The 27,459-nt window shown below is 46.0% G+C and overlaps 1 protein-coding gene across 3 annotated transcripts in view; it reads left to right on the top strand.

The window, feature by feature from the left end:
• The window catches only part of SLC9A3 (solute carrier family 9 member A3), a gene marked incomplete at its 3' end in the record, with an annotated part of 107,982 nt that overhangs the window by 45,674 nt on the left and 34,849 nt on the right, over positions 1–27,459 (top strand). For 2 of the 3 annotated variants that reach the window (XM_081167277.1, XM_081167278.1), the window contains exon 1: positions 8,560–8,827. The exons of the other annotated variant lie outside the window; for it this stretch is intronic. In XM_081167277.1, the coding sequence (XP_081023403.1) occupies positions 8,617–8,827 (211 nt within the window). In that variant the 5' untranslated portion in view covers positions 8,560–8,616. Of the gene's footprint in view, positions 1–8,559; positions 8,828–27,459 lie in introns of those variants that run through there. 3 annotated transcript variants of the gene reach the window in all.

The following is a 27,459-nucleotide window of genomic DNA, read 5'->3' as shown; positions in this document are numbered from 1 at the left end:
AGGTAAAGGTAAAGGGACCCCTGACCATTAGGTCCAGTCGTGGCCGACTCTGGGGTTGGGGCATTCATCTTGCTTTATTGGCCGAGGGAGCCGGCGTACAGCTTCTGGGTCATGTGGCCAACATGACTAAGCCACTTCTGGCGAACCAGAGCAGTGCATGGAAACACCGTTTACCTTCCCGCCAGAGCGGTACCTATTTATCTACTTGCACTTTGACGTGCTTTCAAACTGCTAGGTGGGCAGGAGCAGGGACCGAGGAACGGGAGCTCACCCCGTTGCGAGGATTCGAACCACCGACCTTCTGATTGGCAAGTCCTAGGCTCTGTGGTTTAACCCACAGTGCCACCCGCATCCCAAGATTGGGCTACATAAGACAGATTACCTGATGTGGTATAAGGATGTTGCTAAACACACTGCCCAGAAGTTCTGTTCTGTAAAATGTGCATAACTCTAAAGCTGGTTTTTATGAGCAGAAAGAGGTCCGCTATAGTGTGCTTTGCCAGGGCATGAATTTGAGGGCAAACCTAGGCATGGGAAGAGGCATTTTCCTTTGGAAATCCTTTGCCAAATAATGATGATTTAACAGTATTCCAGACCCTTCAAATGTCCCTGTTTTCCAGGGATGTCCTGATTTAAAGAAGCTGTCCTGGTTTCTCATTTGATCCCAGAGCATCCCACTTTCCCTTAGGATGTCCCTCTTTTCACTGGAGAAATGTTGGAGGGTATGGTATTCATAAGTTACCTTTCAAATGGTGAATGGATGAATCCTGCCCCACCCCTGTGTTGAAGTGCAAGCACAGCTGCTAGTTCTCCCACTCTGAACAATACAACACAACACAATGGCCAATAACAATGGCACTAAACACTGTTGTTGTTTAGTCGTTTAGTCGTGTCCGACTCTTCGTGACCCCATGGACCAGAGCACAGCAGGTACACCTGTCTTCCACTGCCTCCCGCAGTTTGGTCAGACTCATGTTTGTAGCTTTGAGAACACTGTCCAACCATCTCATCCTCTGTCGTCCCCTTCTCCTTGTGCCCTCCATCTTTCCCAGCATCAGGGTCTTTTCCAGGGAGTCTTCTCTTCTCATGAGGTGTACTGGAGTCTCAGCTTCACAATCTGTCCTTCCAGTGAGCACTCAGGGCTGATTTCCTTAAGAATGGATACGTTTGATCTTCTTGCAGTCCATGGGACTCTCAAGAGTCTCCTCCAACACCATAATTCAAAAGCATCAATTCTTCGGCGATCAGCCTTCTTTATGGTCCAGCTCTCACTTCCATACATCACTAGCACTAAACACTATTAATAGACTAATACAGATGATCAGAAATTGCAACCAAAGTCTCTAAATCTTCTTCACCAGTTGCGGTAGAATAATTCAAAAGTTTGATATATACATAATCTGTCACCAAATATCGCCAGAAGAGAGTTTCCGGATAACCAATCTGTTTTGTTCAATGCTTTATCAGCCAATCTTGATCAATTCATCAGCCAGACTTAACAAGCTGAAATTACAATATACATGCGATGAAACCTGCGTCTGTATAAAATAAAATGCATAATACAATATGCACAACTAAAATACATACCCAATCTTACATGTAAGCAAATATAAAGGCTGTAGAAAATATGCTCTGGATCAGTGTTCCTATGATACTGTAGTCACTGATGCTAGTAACAAATTGTACTCTGGCTGTGATTGCAACCAGGTGATTCCAGCACTAGCCCCCAAAGATTGTGGGTATCACCCTCACCCTCTCGTGGAAGCAAGGCTGTTGCACCAGCTCCAATCTGTCAGCAATGATGATGATGATGATGATGGTGACAGCCAGCAGCATCCAGGCAGGCAAGCTCAGTATCTTTGGTCTCCCTTGAGGAGGAGAGATAGAGTCACCCAGGTGCAATCCTCACTTGCCTCCCACCCTCAACATAGGACAGAAAGAGCTGCCCACCTGTTGTTCTACTCCAGTGGCAAGATAGGGAGACTGCCATGGGTCAGGTTGTGCCTGCTGTGTTCCTGGAGGCTTTGTGCCTTAGCATATCTGAATTGCTCGGATTCTCCAGGAACTCTCCATAGGGCAGCAAGCACGTCTGCATTCTTGGCCTGTGTGCCCTGGAGGCAGGCCGGCCCCAGCCCTGGAAACTTTCAAAGGTTTCCAAGTGAACGTCTTTATTATGTGGGTGGACCTTTGATTCACTTGATTAAATGGAGAAATTGATCCCTGGAATGCGTGTGGGTCTCCTAACCTGCATTTAAAAACAAAGGTTATAATATGCAAACCATTAACAAGGTACAAGAATACTGAACTGAATTTATGTACGATGTAAAGAAAATGGTCACTTTAGCTAAATTACTGTGATAGAATTATTTGATTATTGTTTTTGGACTTCTAAGCTTCTCTTGGTGTAAAAAGAGAAGCCCCTTCTTATGCAATCCTTTACATTTATTGGTTGTAAAGCTGATGTGTGCCTAGACGATCAGATTATTTAAGGTTAATTGTTTAATTGGATTGTTTTGCACTTTTTTCTAATTTACTACAAGGTTCAGGGTGCAAATCCTTGCACCTTTACTCAGAAACCCGAAGGGCTTGTCTCCAAAGAAGGTATCCCTAGAATTGCAGATTTTCTCTGCAGTTTAAAGCCATGACTACTGGGTAGTTAACATACCAGGCTTTATATATTTATGAGTTTATTTCCAAATCTGCCTCCCGCTTTTTGACAATTATCCCCAAAGTGGGACATAATAAAGATACTGGAAGCAAAAGTTTAATTAACAATTACAATACAATATGAAAATAGTAAAAAATGTAATTAGCATAACAGGAGCAAGGTCTACAATTCCAAAAACACCAAGCTGGTTTTCAGTATCTATTACACTAATATAGAGCACCATCAGTGTGCCTTAGGTCTACCTTTGCAGTCTAAATTTTGACTGTGGGGTGAAAGGACAAAAGCAGGTGAGGGAAGGCAGGCTAATAATAGAAAACAAGTAGCAGGCAAACTTGAATAGTGCCCCTCAACAACACAAGGTGTGTGAACCACTAAGGGAACTCTGAGTTCATCCACACCTCTGCTTGCTACGTGACTTCCAATCATAGGCCTGGGAGGTTTAACTTGGTCTCACCACTTTCCCTAGGAAAACTCGCTGGTTACTGCTGAATCGGAACAAACGTCAATTTGCAGAAAATGTGATTGAAGTTTGCTCTGTAGAAAACAGCAGGTTTTCCTGGGGACAGTGCCAGGACAACACCCCCCCCCTCAAACCCATGTGTAAAAATAAGGGGGAAAACAGAAATGTGGATGAGCCCCAAGATTTGCCGCAAAATCATGTCAACAGACCAATTTCTTCTCTTTGTGCTCCACACACTGTTCAGATCATTGCTGTGCTTGGAGGCCTCCTCCTTGAAGGCGTCCCATAGGCAGTGGTCAATAAAAATAAACAATATAAAATTCATAGTAATACAGTAACCACAGTAGCCGGCTGTATGCACCAACTAATATTATTGGTCCCAAAACGCCTGTGCACGTAGGTTTTCACCATGCACATAATTCCATGACTTGTTTCTGAGGCAAAGCTGTTCCACATGGTGAATTAACTTATCTTTACTGGTATGAATGCCCCATTTAATCAATAGAAACTCTCATTGATTTTAATTGTTGTAAGCTACATCTCAGGAAAGAGAGCCAAGTGGTGTGCATGCCTTGATGCTGAGGACACCAACAGACAACATTCCAAAAATTTCCCTGACGTAGCCAAGATACATGGTTATAAAATGAGCAAAATCATTTCCTTTATCAAATAAATGTGAAGTGCAGAATGAAATTTAGAAGACCATCTGTTATCACGCATTATGTGTTATTCATTGTTCTGCTTATATATTGCTTTCTTTATATATTTTTCTCCACACCACTTTGAAAATGTTAAATATAAAGCGGTATATAAATGTTTAAAATCAATTCATTAAATTAAGGTAAGATGAGTAGCCAGGGAGGAATCTATGAGGAGGGTAATTGCCAACTGTAAGGCTAGGACTGGAATCCTGTGCAGACTTGCATGGAGGTAAGACCCACTGAAATCAGTGGGGCCTATTTCTGAGAAAAACTGTCATTGCTGTAACACACATTATAGCTAGAGCCAGTGTACACAGTCAGCAGAACCATGATAAAGTGCAGCCACATGACTTTAGGCTATAGGTGTTTGTCCATATGACTTCTTCCTGCATAAAAATACCTGTCATGTAAAAACAAACCAAAACTAGTATGACAGGAGAGAAGGTTCAACCATCTTCCTCACATGCCATTTATATTGCTACAAAAGTTGGGTGCCACCCCCACTCTCTGCCAGGGGGTTCCAGATGCTCACCCAGATTTTATGCTCCTTTGGAGAACTGAAGACACAGCAGAGACTGTCATGGATTTTAGAAGTATGTTTTATTTACATATTTACACCTTTAGTCTGCATGGAGGGAGTTCAGATCCTACAGCACGGTCATTTCAGGGGGACTTGTTCCCCACGCCTTGCTCTAGAGTAGCTTTTCCCCTGACACCTCAAACACACCTCAAACACCAAGGCAACCTCTGCCTGCCCAGGCCCCATCCACCCCTTTGGTCCTGTTAATGCCACTATCCCAGGTGAGGGTCTGGCTTGGAAACAAGTTTAGCTTGTATTTTCCTGCTGTCCTGCAACCTTCCCTTCAATGCGCAATCAAAATCCTACAGTTTATTAATTTCTAAGGTTTAGGGGTGTCCCCCAAATCTATAACACCATGTATATGTGTGTAGGAGTCCTTTTTTCTTTCCCTACAAGAACATAGACTTGGGTTTGACCTAAACAGTTTGGGACCAGATTGCCCATATAACCCTGGCCAAGAACTGAGCCCTTTCATGGTTGCTCTTCTCTCTGACCCTTCACAGGTGTTCATGAGGTGACAAGGTAGGAGAGGGCCTTTTCTGGGGTGTCCCTCTGCCTCCTGAGCTCCCCCTCTGGGAAATCTGTAGGGTTCCTTGGCATAACTTTTAAATCAAGCTTTTGAATACTCGTAGATAATTTGGCTACTGTGGGTTTTGCTTTCCCTTGCATGTTTATATATTGTTTTTCATTTTTAGTATACATTACTCTGATTTCTCTTAGGGATCAGGATAGATATTATTTTAGACAAGCAAATAAATGAGCTTGCACCCCATCTATCAAATCTACAACCAAAGTGGTAGATTCCAGGAAAAGTGCTACCATTTGAGGGTCCTGGTTGTATAAATTTTCCTGGAGTTAGTGGCAATGTTGAGAGGCATTATTCTCTTCCTGAATCACAGTGTCTATTTCATAACTGAAGCATAAAATGTTGTGGTAGTTTATTACCAGGTGACAATAGCATTTTATTCCTGGCATTTTTGCCATACCCTGGTGGTTTTGAAATCCATATCCTCAGAATGGCAGACACCAATTTGTGTTTAACTAAACCACTGAGCCTTGGGCTTGCCGATCAAAAGGTCAGCAGTTTGAATCCCCGCGATGGGGTGAGCCCCCGTTGTTCGATCCCAGCTCCTACCAACCTAGCAGTCTGAAAGCACGTCAAAGTGGAAGTAGATCAATAGGTACCGGTCCAGTGGGAAGGTAAATGGTGTTTCCGTGCGCTGCTCTGGTTCGCCAGAAACGGCTTAGTTATGTTGGCCACATGACCCGGAAAAACTGTCTGCGGAGCCTGTAAAGCGAGATAAGCGTCTCAACCCCAGAGTTGTTCGCGACTGGACTTAACTGTCAGGGATCCCTTTACCTTTACCTTTTAAAATAATGTACATTTTATGATAGCATTAAAAAATAATAACCTCATGGTCACACATGAGGCAGGAAGCAACACAGATAATCCTCGGTAAAATTAGATTCTCAATGTGCCTCATAAACAAGGAAAAAGCCAAAAGCCACAGTAGGGCAATACCTTTCTTAGGACCAACTAAAATATCACAAAGCAGTGAACAACAATTTAATATGATGGATATGCCAGCCCCACCCGCCGTCTTCAACCACAAATTGACAGACATGCAACGGACCACCTGAACAAAGCTCACAGACCATCATTGGGGGATCTCTGCTCCAGTACTTTGGAGAGCTAGGATTGTTAATTCTGGCATGACAAACCATCAAGAGGACAACAATTCAGTATAATCACATTGGGTACTGTTGGCTTTGCTTCCCACCCCCTTTCTTCCTTCCTGGTGAAAAAAGTGACCAGCAACTCTAACAAGTCACTGACTTTATAACCTGGCACAGTGAAGTAGTGCCTGGACTAAAAGATGTGTTCCCAGCTCCCCCTGCAATGCCATAGAACAGGGGTCAGCAAACTTTTTCAGCAGGGGGCTGGTCCACTGTCCCTCAGACCTTGTGGGGAGCTGGACTATTTATTTATTTTTTGGGAGGGGGGAATGAACGAATTCCTATGCCCCATAAATAACCCGGAGATGCATTTTAAATAAAAGGAAACATTCTACTCATGTAAAAACACGCTGATTCCTGAACTGTCGTTATTGGATTTAGAAGGCGATTGGGCCGGATCTGACCCCCGAGCCTTAGTTTGCCTACCCATGCCATAGAAGATGCAGAAGAAGAGTTTGGATTTGATATCCCACTTTATCACTCCCTGAAGGAGTCTCAAAGCGGCTAACATTCTCCTTTCCCTTCCTCCCCCACAACAAACACTCTGTGAGGTGAGTGAGGCTGTGAGACTTCAGAGAAGTGTGACTGGCCCAAGGTCACCCAGCAGCTGCATGTGGAGGAGCGGAGACGCGAACCCAGTTCCCCAGATTACGAGTCCACCGCTCTTAACCACTACACCACTCTGGCTCTCGCGTGTCATTGGAGAACTGCATACCAGCAGCCTCTGAGATATTGGTATATCAGATGTGCAGTGTAGTCACTAAACGCTTCTGAATCCCAGTTGCTGGAAACTGCAGGGGGGGAAGTTCCTCTTGTGTTTGGGTCCTGCTTGTGGCTTCCCGTTGGGGCACCTGGTAGGCCACTGTGAGAACAAGATGCTGGACTCGGTGGGTACTTAGCCTAAGCCCAGGAGGCTCTTCTTAGGTTCTGACGTTTTATTTTCTCCACCACTTAGGCTGGATTGAAACATCTTTACCTTGGAAGCATGAGAGACATGGCAGCACTGCTTCCCACTTCACCAGGAAAAGCCCAGGGAGAAGCCAAGCTGTGGCTTCCCACTGTGCCACAGTGACCCACTTTCCTGACGTTTAGTCCTGCTGTGGGGAGAGGTGACCTTCTCTGGCCAGCTCCCATAGCACCAAGATAACTTGCAGGATTTTAAAAACACTGAAAAGAGAGGAGTAAAACCTGAGATGTAATACTAGTTCCTGAATGATATTCAGATAACTCCTTGGTTGCCCTGAGATGGCAGGAGCAAAGGCATGCTTCACTTCTGCCAGGAAATGTGCCATGTCTTGAGGCAGAAGTCCCTAATCTGCTGCCACCCAGCTGCTTGGGACCACAATACCCACCAGCCTGGAGAAAGGCTGCCTTTGGGCGCACAAGCTACAAGAGTTGCCGTGAGTGCATTAAATAAAGAGATGTGCAAGTCTGAGAGAGCCAAACTTCCCTGTCCTGGGAGAATTCTTCACCTTTTTCTGACACGTGCCAAAGAAAGCATTATTTTGTTTTTTTACGTGTGGTGGGCTCGTTGCAGGTAGGGGCCCTTCCGTTCCTTCTTCAAGACGTTGCAGACATCTGACATGAGCCGGGGTGGGGAATCAAATCCTTGCAGTCGTCCCCGCGCCAGAAGTCTGAACTAGGTGCGCAATTCAAGCTTTATTTTGATTCTTGCTGCAAGAAGCGCTTATCTCGCAGTGTTAGTCAAATGCTGACTGCAGGGCGGAGCTGGAGACGGCCCCCTGGGAGCTTCAGGGCCACTTCCACAGCCCCTTTTGCTAAACCGCTAAGCCACTCTCTTCCTGCCGCGATCCTCTTCCACGCTCGCTCCCTTATCTCTCCGGGGAGATGTTTGAACTCCCACGCCAAGTGGCCTGGCCGGGAAGGTGGGCGGGCGAGTCGCGCAAATGGGCTCGGCGTGCAGCTTTTCCCGGGCGCCCGGCTCGCACCGCCTCCGAGGGATCGGGACCCCAGTCCAGCCGCCGACTCCCGCTGGCTCCTCATCCGCCGCGGCTTTCTGGGCGCTGGGCACAGGCGCCGGCTCCTGGGGAAGAAGGAAGGCACCGGGCTCGGGCTCGGCCGCCAGGAAGACGCGCTCCCTCCGGCGCGCGGGACCAGCGCGCTTCCGAGGGTGGTTCGGTTTCCCTGCTGGGGGAACCGGAGCCAGGCTCCCCGGCTTCCCTCCCAGAGGAAGGAAGGGGCGAGCAGCGATCCTCCTGGGCGCCCGGCGAGGCGCAGCCGCCTGGCCAAGTGGATGGCTGGGGCCCCACGGGGCCAGGCCAGGCGCCCCGGGGCCGGGGAAGAGCCCTCGGGGAAGCTCCTCCCCTCGGGGGCGGGGGGCACAGCATAAAGGCGGCGGCGGCGGCGGCGTGGCCGATCCCTGCCGGCCGTGCGCGCTGGGGCAGACGCTGTGCGCTCCCCGCTCCTGCTGCCACCGCCGCCCGCCGCCCGGAAGGTCTCTGCCCCGCTGATGGGTCCGGCCAGGATGAGGCCGCTGCAGCCCTGGGGGTTTCTCCTGCTGGGCTTGCTGCTGCTGCTGCTGCCCGCCGCCGCGGGGATGGAAGAGGCGCCTCCGGAGCACGCGAGCGAGGGCTTCCAGATCGTCACCTTCAAGTGGCATCACGTGCAGGCGCCCTACATCATCGTCCTGTGGATCTTCGTCGCCAGCGTGGCCAAGATTTGTGAGTCGGCCAGCCTCTTCCATGCCTTCTCCCCCTCCCTCCCTCCCTCCCTCCACTCCTTTTGTACTCCGCCTTGGCGAATGGGTGCCTCAGGCATGAGGGTTGACTGTTCTCCAACTGAATTGGTGCTCCTTAACTTTCTGAATAGTTTTTTCTCCATCGCTGGAGAATCTGGAAGATACAATTCTGTCCCTGCCCGGGGATTGCTCCGTGGGGCGTCTTGCTTTTCTCTCCAGCGCCTGCAGCGCGCTGCTGGAAGAGCGGCTGGGCAGATCGGTGCTGCTCCTTGGCCGGGTTGCCAGCTTCACATCCCCCAGACCAGAGATGCTTCAGGCTCCTGCCATGTTCCATATATGTAGCTGTTTTGCAATGAATGAAAAGTGCTCTTTCTGCTCCGTGAAGCATCTTTGGCCGACCCCATTAGGCAATGAAGGGCATTGCTCTCCTGTAAAAGGTGGGGAAGAAAGAGTGCAGTGTGGCAGTTTGAGAGAAGGAGAGGCGGACCGTGCAACTGTAGTGGGCTTGGTAAAAGGAGCTCAGGCAGTAGGAGAGAGGAGGAGGAGGAAGAGAGCAAGCTTTTTACCTATAGAAGGTTCAGTCCCATCTGGTCGCACCCGCCCAGCACCAGCTGAAAGGATCCAATGCAGCTGGACTGAAAACGTCCCTGCCTGAAAACACCAGCAAGACCAGTGACCAGGGAGACCAGGGTTTAAATCCCCCACTTGGCCATGAAGCTCACTGGGTGACCTTGGGCCAGTCACTCAGCCTAACCCAGCACCTTTGAGCTCCTTGGAGAAAAAAGTGGGATACAGATAGCTCAGTCAGTAGAGTGTGAGACTCTTAAACTCAAGGTCACGGGTTCAAGCCCCATGTTGGGTAAAGATTCCTGCACTGCAGGGGGTTGGACTAGATGACCCTCGTGGTTCCTTCCAACTTTACAATTCTATGATTCTATGAAATACAGCAAGGAAAATGAATGAATGAATGAATGCATAGCATAGTAACACCACCTAGTATTTTCCACATATCTTGTCTTATGTGCAATAACCCTTCAAGATGGGTCAGCATTACTCTTCCTTAGATGGGAGCGGGGAAAGGCTGAGCCTATAGTCACCAAGAAAGTTAATGGCAGAACTGAGATTTGAGCCAGGTATTCCTATCTCCTAATTCATATTCCAAACCAAAGCACTGCACCAGTTCATTGTGTTGGTAGCCAAAGAGACAACAGGGTTTATATACGTTTTTTAAAACATCAGACTAGTATGGATGGACAAAAAATATGAGGCAAACTATTACTCTTCACATGAGTATGGCGTTTGTTTGGTGTGCATTTGTGTGTGGGAAAGAGAGAAGGTAGAGGGGGAGATCCTTTGATTGTGCATGCTGACTGTATCCCCTTGCATATTTTATTGAGCAATGAATACACCTTTAAAGAGCCCTGGAGGTGTAATCCATTTGTTTTCAGCAGATAATGTGTTGCTGACAAATTCTGTACCAAGTTTTCACTCTGGTGCTGGTTATCCTGTGAAATACAGAAAATTGCAGCTGGGATCTTAGGCTTCCTGAGGGAGTGCCCCACTTTCCTGAACCCCCCTTTAACTTTCTGTCAATTGGCTTCGCCACAGCTTTGCTGGTGTTTCTCATAGGAAGCGCTTAGCATGCAGTGGGCAAGCGCATGCCCCTAAAAACCCACCATGGACATGTTTAGCTTACCTCTGAGTGTTCAGAAATGCAACACTGCCCTTCACTCTTTATGCATTTGTTGTGGGAAACACCAGAACAACTTCAGTGTAGCTGTGGCAGACACAACATGGGAAGCAGCTCCAAGGGATGGGTCTTGTGTGAAATTAGACATCATGCAGGAGCTGTAGGGCAGGGTCCCACCATGTCCTTCCCACCCCCTTGTATGTTAGGCACTGGGGACTGAATCTTTTGCAGAGCAGGGGCAGTGAGGAAGGGAGGCTGTTCTCCATGATACCACTCTTTTCTGATCTCCCACCAAAACTTCTGTTTGCTCTGCAGGGGGAAAATCCAGGCAACATTCATTTGAATATTCTTGGTCTTCTGTTATTGATATTGCCTTACAGCCTCATGTTGAACAGGATCTTCCGAATCTGCATTGAATTGCACTTCAAGCAAAACAGGCCAGAATGCTGGGAAGCAACCAAGCAGAAAATGTTTTATTTTGGGTTTATTTTCTGGAATGACTAGCTGAATGTGCTTGTCCAGGTTAGGGATTGAAATGGTGTAGTTTCAGGTCTGGTTTTTGCATTATAGGATAACAATAGAAAGAAATAGCCTCTTCTTTGTGATTCTATAGTTTGTAAGCCTTTCCAACACTGCTGTTGGTTAGAAATGTGATACAGTTTCTGTGCCCTGAGTAGCTGCTGAGCTGCTCTTGGTCTTACATACAGGGTAAGTTGCTTGATGAAATAATTTGGCTATGATAATGATGTAGTAGTAGTAGCAGCAGCAGCAGCAGCAGCAGCAGCTCCTCCTTCTATAGATAGATTGATAGATAGGAGGTCAGCTTGATCAGCCCTTTGGACAGAAATGACCATGTAGGAGTTGGGAGCAGCAGCATCTGTTGCTCATGACTCTCAACAGTGCCAGTAGAAGAATATTTCCAAGCTTTGGAAATTTCTGCCCATTGTGTTCTATTTGCCTGCAAACCTAAAATGCTTCCTTGGGAGCAAGTCCCATGGAACTCAGTAGGATTTACTTCCAAATAAAAATGTGTGGGATAGCTCTGTGAATCTGGGACTTAAAAGTGTGCAACTTTAGCTGGACAGCACACACAGGATCCAAGTACAGTACAGGCTGCATGCAGTTGTGTGTAATTTTTTTCTATACCTTTTATAAGAAAGGCAGCTGTAGGAGAACGGCAGTGATGGGTTGTTGGGTGGGAGCAGATTCTTCTGGCCTGTTCAAAATTCAAAGAACCATAGAATTGTAGAATTGGAAGGGACCCCGAGGGTCATCTAGACCAACCCCCTGCAGTGCAGAAATCTCAACTGAAGCATCCATGGCAGATGGCCATCCAACCTCTGCATAAAACTCTCCAATTTAATGATTCGAATATTTGATTTCTATACTACTCAGTAAATTAAAAAAATCTATTAAGTGGTGTACAAAAAAACTGAAACAACAACAGATAACTTAAAATATACAAAAATACACAGTTACATATAGAAATGTTACTTTAATACAAAGTTAGTAACCTACATAAACCAATATCAATTCAATTTCTTTCTGACACACCCTCTCAGGCTTATTGCTATGAGAAGGGTGTCTGGAAGCAAAACAGCAGACTACAACAATTGTAGTCTGTTGTTCTTGGCTTACTTTTTATTGTCAGGTCCAAGGTGGATGGTCTTTCCTCAGGCCAGGGACAGATTTAGGGCAGCTGAGGAAGGTGCCTTCTCAAAGCCAGGTAAGCATGAGGAGGGAGAAACGTGCTAGGAGGAAGGCACGCTTGGCAAATCCACACCGTGATCAGCTCCCTCCCGGAAACCAATGTCCCCATTGTGCAAGGACGTGTGGATCCAGAATTGGCCTTCACAGCCACGGACTCATTGTTAAAACTGTGTTTATGGAAGACAATCTTACTTGGCTCCGAGTGATTGCCAAAGAAAGAAAGAAGAAAGAAAAGAGTCCTTCCTCCTTCCCAAAGCTGGGCAAGTGCTTACCAGGCTTTGGGAAGGAGGGTTCTAGGACTCTGCCAGAGCCTCGTTCCTCCTTCTCCAAGCAGGGAGGTCATCAGATGGCCTTGCACAGGGTTCCGCGCTGCTCAGGCTGCCCACAGCTGTGACCCATTCAGCTGCACTTTCCACACCCAGTTCCAGGTGTAGCAGGCTTGTTGAGTTTCCCAGGAGGTCCAAAGGATGAGGAAAGGGTCTCCCTTCGCACACAACTTCTTCTTCACCCTCTGTCCTCTCCTCCTCTTCTATCTGTTTGCTGGTCCATACCAGGGCTTGATTTTTTGGACAGGCTCAAGGTGAAAAATGCTTCCTCGGGCTGCCCACAGCTGAGTACCGCTCAGCTGCACTCCAGGGAAGGAGAGCCCACCGCCTTCTGAGGGAGTCCATTCCTTTGTCAAACAGCTCTTACTGTCAGAAAGTTCTTCCTGGTGTTTAGTCAGAATCTAATTTTTTAAAACTTGAAATTGCTCACCAATTGCTGCTTTGCAGCCCTCTAGAGAATAGCTTTTGAGTAGAAAAAAGGGCTGGTGTGCAAAGATACATGCATATATAAAGGTAAAGGGACCCCTGACCATGGCAAACCAGAGCAGCGCATGGAAACACTGTTTACCTTCCCACCGGAGCGGTACCTATTTACCTACTTGCACTTTGATGTGCTTTCGAACTGCTGGTTGGCAGGACATGCATATATATTTTGGCGCGACATCTTTATTTACTTACAGAGGTAAAGAAGAGAAAATATACATGCATATTCTACCTAGTTTGGCTGTTCACTTCCAGTGTTCTGGCAATGAGTGGTACACATTTAGGCATTTGTCCCCCCCCCCCTGAATTTGACTACATATATTCAACAAATTAAATAAAATTGAAGATATTTGAGCAGCGCTACCAACACTTGTGAAAGCTGTAGCATGCTTGCAGTACAATCCTATTCATGATTATTTGCAAGAAAATGCCAATTATTATAATGTGAGTTGTTCCCTGTGCCTAGGATTGCAACCTCCTTCTTCTGATTTAAAATAGGTAATTGATTAACAAAATCCATACTGTGCAGCAAACTATTACACTCGTGCGCACTGTGTAGCTCCAGGCATGCTCCTTTGTGTTGGGTTTTGTGGACGTCCAATTAAAACAAGGGTTTTTCCATCATTGGAGAAGGCACAGGTATGGATTTCACGTGGCTTGCTATCTTATCAATGAAGAATATGGCTGCGATTTGTGTTGCTGCACCAGGTATCTTTTAAATCTGCACTTTGGCTATAATAAGAATAAAGTAAGTAAATATATTAGCCTGGAATTTCTAGAAGCCTGGACTTGCCAAGTGAGTGCTTCCAGTCTTAGGGCTTATGCAAACAATGCTTGTGTTGAATTTCCTTACTGTAAATGGATGCCTGTGATCACATTTAGTTTCCATCTGACTAATTTAATGCATTCAGAAGACCTGTTAGGTTGTATCCTCCCCTCCTTTGTCCCCACCTCCTCCTAGTCACGCACATGCAAGGGCACAACTCAGCTTTTCTAGATGCAAGTCTTAATTATTTACAGTAAGAAATGAGATCCCAGAGCAGCACAGCTCTACATGGTTTACATTACAGCCCATAGATAATGTGGCAGCTGTTCACAACAGCACTTTGTATACCGTGCATTTACATAAGGAATCCAGGTGTGCCTCAACATAAGCAGCATTTGCGCAAGTCTCAGTGGACCCCTCTTGGTGCTTAAAGTAAACACAAATCCTTTCAATTATGCCAGCTTATGGTTGCTGGAACACAAACTTTGTTTTATTTTGCTCATCTTTCTTATTATACATATTATGCAGAAACACACAATCCATTGAACTCTGGAAGTTAAAAAAGAAGAAGATAAATCATAGGTACTAATATGTTTCCCAAATGGGTTATTATGAACTTTAGATCGTATATTTTAAGGGTGACAGAAACCAAAACCAAAAGTTCATTCCCTCAAAGAACCCAGCTATTCTAGAATAACCCTATGCCCTTGGACATAGGTGTTTTGAAACAAAAGGAGCAATCCATCGAAAACAAATACACTGTTAGCAATCTGTGGCCCATGGCCAAATATCAAAAGCCCTTTGCAAGCAGACAGTTCAGCCCTGTGACAAGAGTGATCTGTTCCTTGCCCAGCAGCCCACTGGGCAGAGAGGAAGAGAGAGTTGAGAAAGAGAGAGAGAAAGAGAAGAGGAAGGAGCAGCAGCAGAAAAATGGAGATAAATGGCATCCAGGACCTGGCGTGAGATGTAAGCTTAGTTGAGCCAGGTGGGAGCAGTGATCAGAGTGCTGTTAAATAAAGTATACCTGTAAATAGCCAATTGTGAAGGAAATCCACCACAGTCATAGCTGATTTCAAAAGAGTAAACTTCCCCAGAATGAGGGGCTTGGTTAAAAAGGCAGTTGAGAAGCCAAGAAGGTCAAATCACTCAGAATTGCTTGGGAATTGTTTAAAGACAGAAAATTGGAAACACAACTTGAATATATACCTGAGAGCAGGAAAGGTACCATGAAGGCCAAGAGCAAACTGGCGTGGTTAATGAGCGGAGTCAAAGAAGCTTTTAGAGGCAAGAAAAAAATGATCTCTTGTCCAAATGAAGATAACAAAAAGGAACACAAACTTTAGCAAAAAAGTGCCCGCAGACAGTAAGTAAGGGATACTAAAAAATAATTTGAGGAACACATTAAGACCAGCAACAATAAGTTCTTAGTATGTCCAGGAAGGCAGTTGGACCCTTGGATGATAAGGGTGTCAAAGGAGGATAAGGAGATCTGGGAGAAGCTGAATGAATTCTTTAGATCTGTTTTCACAGCAGAGGATATAGGGCAAATCCCAGTGCCTGAACTAAGCTTTGCAAGAGGCATGTCTGGGAAACTAAGACGGAGAGCAGTGAAGAGGTGAAGTTTTAGGTCTAATGGACAAAATAAAAATTGACAAATTGCTGGGTCTGGATGGTATCCTCTTGAGAGTTCTCAAAGAACTCAAATGTAAAATTGCTGATCTTCTAACAGCAATAACAAAAAGTAACTTGCCCAATATAACACTTTGTTTTAAGGGATGCAGCAGGGATCGTGGAAATTACAGGCCAGTTAGCTTGACATCTGTCCCTGGGAAATTGGTAGAAAATATTTTTAAAGATAAAATAACCAAGCATATAGAAGAACAAGCCTTACTGAAGCAGAACCAGCCATGGCTTCTGTAAGGGAAATTCTTGTCTCATAAACCTACATATTCGAATTCTTTGAGAGTGTCAACAAGCACATAGATAGAGGGTATCTGATTGATCTAGCACTCATCCAGACTTCCTTTAGTGCCACGTTTCTAGGTACAGGTTTGGGCTTTAAAGCTCCATTTCCAGGTGGTGGTTTGTTTGTTTGTTTGGCTGTTTGTTCTGATTCAGTGTTAGAGTGGATTCTCCAAATGGGGAGAAATACAGTGGTATCTCGGGTTACAGACACTTCAGGTTACAGACTCCGCTAACCCAGAAATAGAACCTCAGGTTAAGAACTTTGCTTCAGGATGAGAACAGAAATCGTGCGGTGGCAGCAGGAGGAGCTAAAGTGGTGCTTCAGGTTAAGAACGGACCTCCAGAACGAATTAAGTACGTAACCTGAGGTACCACTGTATTGGGACCTGTGCTTTTTAACTTGTTCATAAACCATCTAGAGTCAGGGTGAGCAGTAAGGTAGCCAAGTTTGCTGATGATACTAAATTGTTCAAGATTATTAAAGAGATAGCAAAGAGCTTCAAAATGTCTACCACCACTACTACTAAAATAATACATTTTATTGTTTATACCCCCCCCCCATCTGGCGGGGTTTCCCCAGCCACTTTGGGCAGCTTGCAGCACATACAAATTGAGTGAATGGCAAATGCAATTCAATGTAAACAAGTGTAAAGTGATGTACACTTCTTAAATTTTTAAAATCTTAAATTTTACCTGTGCACACAAGGGGTTTGAACTGGCAGTGCTGGACCAGGAACAAGACCTTAGGGCCATAGTAGACAGCACAATGAAGTTGTTGACCCAGTGAGTAAAGGTAAAGGGACCCCTGACCATTAGGTCCAGTCGTGACCGACTCTGGGGTTGTGGCGCTCATCTCGCTTTACTGGCCAAGGGAACCGGCGTACAGCTTCTGGGTCATGTGGCCAGCATGACTAAGCTGCTTCTGGCGAACCAGAGCAGCGCACGGAAATGCCGTTTACCTTCCTGCCAGAGCGGTACCTATTTATCTACTTGCACTTGACATGCTTTTGAACTGCTAGGTTGGCAGGAGCAGGGACCGAGCAACGGGAGCTCACCCCGTCGCGGGGATTCGAACCGCCGACCTTCTGATCGGCAAGTCCTAGGCTCTGTGGTTTAACCCACAGGGCAGCAGCCATGAAAAGGGAATTTTCATGGGATCATTGGGAAAGGAATTGAAAACAGAACTGCTCATATCTTAACAATATTATACAAATTTATGGTGTGATTGCATTTGGAATACTGTGTACAGTTCCTGGTTGCCTCACCTCAAAAAAGGATATTGTGGAGTTGAGAAAGGTTCAGAAAAGGAAAACCAAAATTGTCAGGGGGTGGAACAACTCGCTTATGAGGAAAGGTTGCAGTGTTTGGGATTTTTTTTAGTTTGGAGAGAAGGCAAGAAAGAGGTAACATGATAGAAGTTTGTAAAATTATGCACGACATGGAGAAAGTGGATAGAGAAAAGTTCTCTCTCTCTGTCATAACACTTGAACTCATGAGCATCCAATTAAACTGAGTGTTGGGAGATTAGCATGAATAAAAGAATCTGCTTCTTCCAAGAGAGCATAGTTAAACTGTGGAATACACAGGAGGCAGTGATGATCTGTGGATGGCTTAAAAAAGGATTACAGTGGTACCCCGCAAGACGAACGCCTCGCAAGACGGAAAACCCGCTAGACGAAAGGGTTTTCCGTTTTGGAGGCGCTTCGCAAAACGAATTTCCCTATGGGCTTGCTTCGCAAGACGAAAGCCCATAGGGAAATCTCCGGGACAGCGGGGAAGCGCAGCGCGTCTTCCCCACTGTCCTCGGACCTCCTCCCGCCGCCCGGCTTCGGAACGAATCTCCGATGCCGGGGGGGGGGACGCCTCCTCCCGCCGCCCGGCATCGGAACGAATCTCCGATGCCGGGCGGGGGGGCGGGAACGCCTCCTCCCGCCGCCCGGCATCGGAACGAATCTCCGATGCCGGGTGGGGGGGCGGGAACGCCTCCTCCCGCCGCCCGGCATCGGAACGAAGCTCCGATGCCGGGCGGGGGGGGGCGGGGACACCTTCTCCCGCCGCCCAGCTTCGGATGGCTTTCCTGAAGACTTGGGGTGGGAGGAGGGTTTTCCTTCCCACCGCCAACATTCAGAATGCTGTTCTGAATGTTGGCGGTGGGGAGGAAAAACCCTCCTCCCACGCAAGCCCCGGGAACAGAGGGAAAGCGCTGCGCCCCTTCCCCTCTGTCCCCGTACCTGTCCTGAAGGCTTGCGGTGCGGAGAAAAGCCCTTCTCCGCACCGCCAGCCTGGCAAGCGGTTTCCCTAGGAACGCATTAATTGATTTTCAATGCATTCCTATGGGAAACCGTGCATCGCAAGACGAAAAACTCGCAAGAAGAAAGAACTTGCGGAACGAATTAATTTCATCTTGCGAGGCACCACTGTAGATCAATTCATGGAGGAGAGGACTATCAAAGGCGACCAGCCATGATGGCAATGTTCTGTCTCCATGCCTTGGAATACCAGTTTCTGGAAACTACAGGAGGGGAGAGTTGTTCCTGGATTCGAATCCTGCTTGCAGGTTTCCCACAGGCATCTGGCTGGCCACTGTGAGAACAGGATGCTGGACTAGATGGGTTATTGGCCTGATCCTGCAGGCTCTTCTTATCTCCCCCACATTTGCCTCTGGCTATTCCCAGCCATGGCTACGCCTCCCCACTGGGCCGGGGCTCTCAAAGGAGAAAAGGTTGCGCATTCCTGCTGTAAGCTCTGCAAACTGTCAGCGCAGGCAAAAAAGGCTGGTGACCCCTGCCCTATAGCCCTATAGCATGTTCAAAACGGGGCTGAGGCTGCAGTTCAGTCATAGTGTCCCTCTCAGGGGCCTGCATTTCGTTACAGACCATCCCTGAAATCATTGTGGTAAGCAGGTATTTTCTTGTCCTTTGGACAAGGACTACAGGCTTTATGCACATTGAACATGGCCCAGGGATGTGGCGACTTCTTCCCTCTCCTTGCTATGGTATTTGGATGAATGTTGTGAGGTGCTTTGGCCTCTGCTGTGGTCACCAAGAATATAGTGCAAGGTGTGTTGTGGGCTGCCTGATCCATATGGCTGTCACCTCCAAATGGTATAGCACTTTTCAGTGTGTAGAGGTGGGTTTTGGTGGCAGGCAGACTGGATTTATCTCAAGATCCAGGTCACCTGGGCATCTAGAAACTTGATCCTAGTACCAGAAGTATTTTTCAGCTGAAGTCTTAGTCTTAATTTTTCAGTACTTCCGGGTGGTGGCATGATATATTTTTTTTAAAAAGGTGGTCAATGCCCTTGTTTTCCCCTAGTCTACAATACATGCATTTTACGTCATTCATAGCTGTTGTTTTCTCAAGGACAGAAGAATGCCTGTTTTCACACCTTGATTTGTTTTTGTACCGAGCTAAAATGTAATTAGGTGAAAAGCTATAGCTTCCCTTCTTGTTTCTTTTCTTTTTCTGAGTCTGAACTATTCCTTCTGAGCGTATCAAAGCCAAGATAAATGATTTTCAGTTCCTTGGTCTTTTCTTCAAAAGACAATGTTCTGCTTAGCTCAATCACTTAGCACAGGCTCTTAAATTCACGCTTGCACAAATAATTGGGGGGGGGGAGCAGAGTAACAAAATCGCTCAGGTTTTCCTGCCAAAAAATTCAAGTCAAATGGGCGTGGCGAGATGGGAATGAAGGCTGATGGGAAATAAGCCAATCTGGCCATTTTAGGCATGAAAGTGAGTGAGAGAAATACTAGTTGCATAGAAGTAAAAGCTAATCAATATGGTAACTAACCCTTACCCTTGATACAGATCCTAGTTTCACTAACCTACAGAGAAACATGCTTCCTTCAGCATGTCATAGATGCAGGTTCCATTTTGGAAGGAAACAGGAAGAGTTTACCCAGGCTAGATGAAGACAAAAGCTGGTTACAGAGGAGCCATGTTTCAATGCCATGCTCCATTGTTTAGTGTTTTCAAGTATGGGAACTGATCCCCCAATACTTTTTCTCTCCACTTCTTGCTTTCTCTGCACCTATCAGCCTTGCACAGTAAGGCACCTTTTCATTTTCAGTGCAGTTCACCATTAAATTCTGGGAGGTGGTGAGCAAGCCCTTTCCCTTGCCTATACTCCTTCTGCCTTGCACTTTCCAACTCTGCAAACTTCCATTGCAGCTCCTTTCCTCCCCAGTCTCATTGGGCTCGGAGAAGCAGGCAACAGAAAAAAGTATGCAATATGCATTTGATAGTGAGGCTTTGGGGAGGAAAGTTCTGAGAGCAGAGGGGACACAGCAACCACACTTAGAAGGATACAATTTGTCATTCTTTGCTTTTCTTAGTGGAAACCTATCATTTCCTCTGTTGCCAGTGCTCAGGTGTGAAAGCCCTTGCCTGTGCAGCCAAAACAGCACCATTCAGGTACCAGAGAAGCTTATCAGCAGGACGGGGGAAGCCCCAAATTCATACAGGAACAACAAATCTTTAGGTGGGGGAATATTAAGGAGGGGAATCCCCCCCCATAAAAAACAGCCCAATGAGAACAGAGCTCGGTCATCACAGAAAACGGAGAGTCAGTACAGTATTGGGAAACTAGTAAACCAGTCAATAGGAGGAATGGAACAGAGTATTGCAGAGGTGAGCTTAGCTGGCTGGCTGTAAAAGTGAACAGGGTACAGTGGTGCCTCGCAAGACGAAAAGAATCCGTTCTGTGATTCTCTTCGTCTAGCGGTTTTTTCGTCTTGCGAAGCAAGCCCATTGAAGGATTAGCGGATTAGCGCTATTAGCGGCTTTTAGCGGCTTATCTGCGGATCGGATCAGCTGATAAGCGGCTTAGCGGCTTAGAAAAAGGGGGGGGAGGGAAAAAACCCAGTAGGAACTCGCAAGACATTGTCGTCTTGCGAAGCAAGCCCATAGGAAATTTGTTTTGCGAAGCACCTGCAAAACGGAAAACTCTTTCGTCTAGCGAGTTTTCCGTCTTGCGAGGCATTCGTCTTGCGGGGCACCACTGTATTCCATGATGTAGTACATGTATTTTGTTGCAGGTCCCAGCTTTAGTTATGTAACAATTAAAAGGGATGGCATGGCAACCTAAAGTTTTCATTGTGTCTACTTTGTGTATCAGTTTTAGCTCTACAGTGGCAAAAAGAAATCCTCATCCTCATCATCAGCTGCTTTAAATCTTTATGATTGCAGGTGGGGCTCTCCCTAGGACAAAACTCTGAAAAATGTGGCAGTGCAGCTGGGTGGCTTCTGCCCAGGCCCTAGGGAATAGAATAGCTTCCAGAAAGACAGGAGCTGGACCTCCTGGACAGAGAATCTAAGGGGCAAAGCTCCAGATACATCATAGCTCCACCATGATTCTAGGAAACAGCTGCCCATTTTTGTGAAAAGAAGCCATAATATTTTACGCTTGCCTATGTTATATCATTGCTTGGTTCACATGGGTAGATTTGTATTCAGCCCACAGTTGAGCACTTTAGTCCTATTAATTTTAGTAGGCTAGAGGTTAGCTTTTGCTGGGCATTACCTGTGTACATTGGGGACTTTGTAGGACAGGAACACCCTACATAGAAAGAAGAGTTTTAATTTAATTTGATTTCTTTTATTATTCATAGCTCAGACTGAAAACATTGTGTATATCAGGGGTAGTCAACCTTTTTATACCTACCGCCCACTAATGCATCTTTCTTGATGGTAAAATTTCCCTACCGCCCACCAGTGCTCGATGGAAGGAGGATTCAGCTTGTGTCTTGGAACCCACTACCGCCCATCTAGAATCCTGAAACGCCCACTAGTGGGTCGTAGGGACCAGGCTGACAACCCCTGGTATATATGGTAAATGGCATTTTTAAGGATCAGTGATAGGCCACAAACTTTGTTTGCACACTGAAGATCTTAGGTTCGCAGTTAGGTAGTAGGTGGTATGAAAGACACACATACCTTCTCTGCCACTGAATCCCTGCCTACGGGGTTAGAAGAGCAAAGTGTTAGTGAGCTGCTGTCTGGGCAGCTTCTGATGTTCCATATTTAAGGACACTTTCATGATTCACCAGACCTACAGTCCATAATCTCTTTGGCTTTCTCTTTCCCATAACCACTAGTAACTAGATAGCTGGAGAATTAGCTGCTAGAAATCCAGCTCTGGTCAGTTCTGCTGGGTTCTTCCCTCTCACCTCTTCACTGTGGAAGCAAAACACAAGCTGATAGCTCTCCCAAATCGCTTACTCACAAGTAGTTGCATTAGCTGTCCTAAAACCAAGTGCTTTGACCCCTTAATCTCTGTGCACTTCCTTTGGTGTACTTTGTCAAGCTAATCTTCTTCAGTTCTTAAATGTGTACATTAGTAAGTGCTAAGTACACACTTTTGCAGATACCTGGCTGCCACCTTCTTTCCACCCCCAACAACAAAAGAAGAAAAATGCTGTAGGTGCTTTCCGTCAGGTGAATTCTAAGTAATGGTGACTGTTTAACTTGCAGCTCTTCCTGTTATTGTCTTTACAAGAGGTTCCTTGCCCCTGCCTGCAAGACAATGAAGAAGGCATCAGAGTAAAGTTAATAAATTACTTCATGAGAGTAATATGGAAAAATGGATGTACAAGAATATTCCCAATTAGAGACCTTTAGAAATACTTTCTAAAGAAATATTTTATAAATGGAGTACAATGGGATCTATTAAATCCAGCAGCACATTTATATGTTCAGCTGGTATTTTGTGTTCAGAAAGGAGTAGAGTGGTACCTCTAGTTACGAACTTAATTCATTCCGGAGGTCCATTTTTAACCTGAAACTGTTCTTAACTAGAGGCGTGCTTTTGCTAATGGGGCCTCTTGCTGCCACTGCGCCGTTGGCACACGAATTCTGTTCTCATCCTGGGGCAAAGTTCTCAACTCAAGGTAACTTCCAGGTTAGCAGAGTTTGTAACCTGAAGCATTTGTAACCTGAGGCGTTTGTAATGCGAGGTACCACTGTACCACACTCTGGAGTCCTAATACGATCCACTGTGAAACTCCTCTGTGAAAATCCCGTTCCTTATAAACCCTGGATCATCTTGATGGTCCATCTCTGCACACATTACATCTTGTCAACATCCTTCTGAAACTGTGGCTCCCAGAACTGGACACCATATTCCAGGTGTGGTCTGACCAAGGCAGAATAAGAGTGGTACTCTTACTTCCCTTGATCTGGACACTGTACTTCTGTTGACCCCGAGATCCTTTTCACATATACTACTAGTAAGCCAGGTATCCCCCATCTTATATTTGCCTAAGCACTAAATCTTACATTTCCCCCTATTGAAATTCATTTTGTTAGCTTGGGCCCAGTTCTCCAATCTGTTAAGGTCATTTTGAATTCTGATTCTGTCTTCTGCGGCATTAGCTACCCCTTCCAGTTTTGTGTCATCTGCAAATTTGATGAACATCTCCCGAATTCCTTCGTTTATGAAGATGTTGAACAACAACAGGCCCAGGACAGAACCTTGCAGCATCAGACTTTCCCCCAGGATATTGATGATGATGAATATATTATTATTATTATTATTATTATTATTATTATTATTATTATTATTATTATTATTATTATTACATACATACCCCACCCATCTGGCTGGGTTTCCTCAGCCACCCTGGGCGGCTCCCAACAGAATATTAAAAACACAATAAAACATCAAACATTAAAAACTTCCCTAAGCAGGGCTGCCTTCAGATGTCTTCTAAAAGTCCCATAGTTGTTTATTTCCTTGACATCTGATGGGAGGGTGTTCCACAGAGCGGGCGCCACTACCGAGAAGGCCCTCTTCCTGGTTCCCTGTAATCTCGCTTCTCGCAGTGAGGGAATCGCCAGAAGGCCCTCGGAGCTGGACCTCAGTGTTCAGGCTGAACAATGTCTAGGAACCATTAATGAGGACTCTTTGGGTTTGGTCAGTCAACCAGCTACAAACCCACCTAACAGTTACAGTTGTACCTTGGAAGTCAAACAGCCTAGTTCTCAAATGTTTTGGCTCCCCGACGATCAAAACTTGGAAGTGACTGTTCCGGTTTTCGAACATTCTTTTGGAAGCCAAATACCCGATGGGGCTTCTGTGGCTTCCAATTGGCTGCAAGAGCTTCCTGCAGCCAATCAGAAGCTGTGCTTTGGTTTTTGAACGTTTTGGAAGTAAAACGGACTTCCATAACTGAGTCCATTCGACTTCCATGGTACGACTGTACTTTGTTCAGTCCACATTTACCAGCTTCCTCACAATTGTATCATTGGGGACTTTGTCCAAAACCTTACTGAAATCAATAAACACTATGTCCAGATACCACCTGAGTACTGGTGAGCAATCTGGGAGAAAACCATGAGGCGACAGAGCCTTTGTTCTGTGATGGCAAACTGTGGAGTAAAGCAGCGGACAACTGCTCTTTTAGGATTTACCTCACACTCCTCTTTCTTCTGGCCAGTGTATTTAAAAGGGGGGTGGAATGAAGGTTGTGTGCATGTGTGACACAGAAAAATATTTTTGTGAGACTCATTACTTCAGACTCTTTTGCGCCTCTTTACACTGTGTGTTTCCCGTCTCCTACATAACATGGCTTTAACAATTTTTTTAAAAAAATTACAAACTATTTAGCTTGGTTCTGTTTTAAAACCACATATTCATTTGAAGGGCAATCTTAACAGGGAATTAAGTGAATAACTTATTCAACCTTGACTTAATGTTCTTGAATGACATTTTGCTTTGTGCTGCAACCTCAGCTGATGTCATTTTATGAACACCTGAGGCAACCCTTTTTACTTCCAGTTTTTTTCTGCTAATACCACTTAGTGTTATTGCTGACCTTTTACCATTGGTTAACAATAAGATGTAATAAAACTAAATGTTCTTTCTAGCCTGTGGTGCTACACTTGAACTATGTCACATACATAGCCCCTAAATATGTTTACTGAGAAATAAACCTCATTTGAGTCTGGAATGACTTACTACCTAATGTTTATGTTTCTGATTTCAGCCACAGTGTTACTTGACATTTTCCTTGAAAAACCAGCGAAACCTTGGCTCTAGATTTAGTTCAGAACTTAGTTTAGTTTAGTTTAGAACTGTGCTGCTGGGACAACAAAATGGTCCGTCTAAAGTCCAAACATAAAGCTCAGAAGCCGGGTGAGATGGAGATGGCCACCCTCTATCTCGGGGGTGAAGAACCTTTCTGCCACATGTAGTGGCGGGAGGGTGGTCAGCAGCTTAATGTGGCTGGACATGTGGAGGACTCTCTCCTCATGTGCCCTTATCTGCACTGCATCACCCCGCCTCTTCACAAGCTTGCCTTCCTGGATGCACATGCACACTCATCCATTCACACGCATGGTGCATGGTGGAAAGCTAATCCTTTCACCAAGTCCACCCAACAGCTCTTTGGAGAGCTGCAGGGGAGAGTGCACAGAAGTTCACCTTCTTCCACAGTGTGCTTCCTCCAGCTTGCCAAGCAGCTGTCTGAAGGGCCGGGCAGAGGGTGATGCCATCCACACATGCCATGCCCATCATGTAAATTTAGTAGCAAGAGAATTTGGCAGCCGGGGGGGGTGGGGGCGGGCAGGCCATGCTGAATACCCATAGAGGCAACAGGTTGCCCACATGTGTCACTACCAATGAACATAAAAATAGCCTGTTGGATCAGACCAGTGGCCCATCTGGCCCATCATTCTGTTCTCACAGTGGCCAACCAGATGTCTGTGGGAAACCAGGGATCACATGAACATTTCTCCTCTCCAGTGATTTCCAGCCACTAAAATTCAGAAGCATTGCTGACTCCAGCTTTGGAGGTTGCGCATTGATAGCCCTTTCCTCCTCTCATTTAGGTGACAGTTTTTAACAGAAAAGGCATCAGGGAGTACCGGTAACTCACTCACTGACTTGCATAAAGGGTCAATAAGGACCAAACAAAACATGCATACCAAACATAGAGGGTTCCTTTGCTTCAGTCTGGAATAGCAAAATCACAGTATGACAACATAGGAGAACAAGATTATTATGGCAATGGCAAAGGGAAGGTGAATCTTGACAGCAGATGACATGCCTGTGGAAAAAAATTCTCTTCTAAAAAGTACTGAGATAAAAAGGAGACATATCCTCGTTTGTTAACTTGACTTTTAGTCACTCCTACCTGGTTGAGATAATGAATTGCCATAATCTCACACTGTTATGACATACATTTCTTTAGTTTGAGAGGAATAGCTGATTAATTCTAACTACAGCCATGCAAACACCCAACACATCAGAGGAGATGGAGGCATAGCTGAGTTCAGCACTATCCTGTTCTCTGCCCACGTTTGTAGACTAGGCCTCCTCAGCCAGGCATGGTTGGCTGGGAAGAGGAGAGACACCAAAGGGTGGCTTCTAAAATGCAGACACACACACACACGGGGGAAGAGCAACTGGATGTGGAGGCTACCAGTTTGTGGTGAATGTATGTCCAGAAGACAGGCCCAGAAGTAGGATGCACCTTTCCTAGTTCTGGTGGGAATTCTGAAGGTTTGGAGCAGGAGGAGGGGCGCAGCTCTGGGGTCAGGCAGGAAAACAGGGAAGAAAAGTCAAGCAAGAGCAGGCCCTGAAAATGGCTTCTTGAGTCTCTCCTCCAACTGGCAAGGGTGGTGGTGGGCATTTGAAGCAGCTGCAGCAGACGGGGACCTCTACTTCTGTAGGATCCAGAGAAGTGAGGTACTGAGAGAAAAACAGGTGAGTCAGACCCCCTGGGTTGTGGCTAACAAACATGAGTGATACTCAGCATAAGTGCTTTTAAAGGTAAAGGGACCCCTGACAATTAAGGCCAGTCGCGAACGACTCTGGGGTTGCGCGCTCATCTCACCCTATAGGCCGAAGGAGCTGGTGTTTGTCCACAGACAGCTTCTGGGTCATGTGGCCAGCATGACTAAGCCGCTTCTGGCGAACCAGAGCAGCACATGGAAACCCCATTTACCTTCCCACCAGAGCAGTGCCAATTTTTCTACTTGCACTTTGATATGCTTTCAAACTGCTAGGTGGGCAGGAGCTGGGACTGAAAAAGGTGAGCTCACCCCGTCGCAGGGATTCAAACCACCGACCTTTTGATCAGCAAGCCCTAGGCTCAGTGGTTTAGACCACAGCACCATTTTAGGTGGAGTGATATTCAACTTTCCCCATAAACAAAAGGTTCAAAGGATCAGGGAGGTGTCATTTAGCATAGCTCTGTACCCCCTGGGGTCAGGTTGACATGGATCCTCACCCTGATAGAATTCTCTTTTGTTGGGACAGATGGTGGTACCTGCTCTCTTCAGCTAGTTTGATGAGATCAGCAGCTGAACAATGGGCTCCTCTCCTGAGGGCCACTCTCTTGCAATTATTTCTTCAATTGCATTGATTGGATTGTGAAAGGTCCCCATATTCTGTGCATATGACTTGGGATGTCACCTCCCCTAGGGTAACCAATTTAACTCATTGAGCTACATTTTCCATCATGCCTCCTGCAACCCCTTTAAAAAGTGAACCAAACCGAAGCCAAGTTTTAAAATCATATAGGCAATTTTGCAGTGAAGTGTCTTCCAAGTTCATAAGCTAGTAGCCAGCCTGCCAACACCCACCCTGGTCATTTCCTATAGTTACAAGGAAGTAGCAAGGCTTGCAACAATCAAGGAATATGCATTTGCATATGTTTAAGAAAACGGTA

This window comes from Podarcis bocagei, assembly GCF_964188305.1.
Source record: "Podarcis bocagei genome assembly, chromosome: 13".
Taxonomy (NCBI): Eukaryota; Metazoa; Chordata; class Lepidosauria; order Squamata; family Lacertidae; genus Podarcis; species Podarcis bocagei.
The sequence above is the reverse complement of the archived record's forward strand: the minus strand, read 5'-3'. Positions and strand labels throughout refer to the sequence as shown.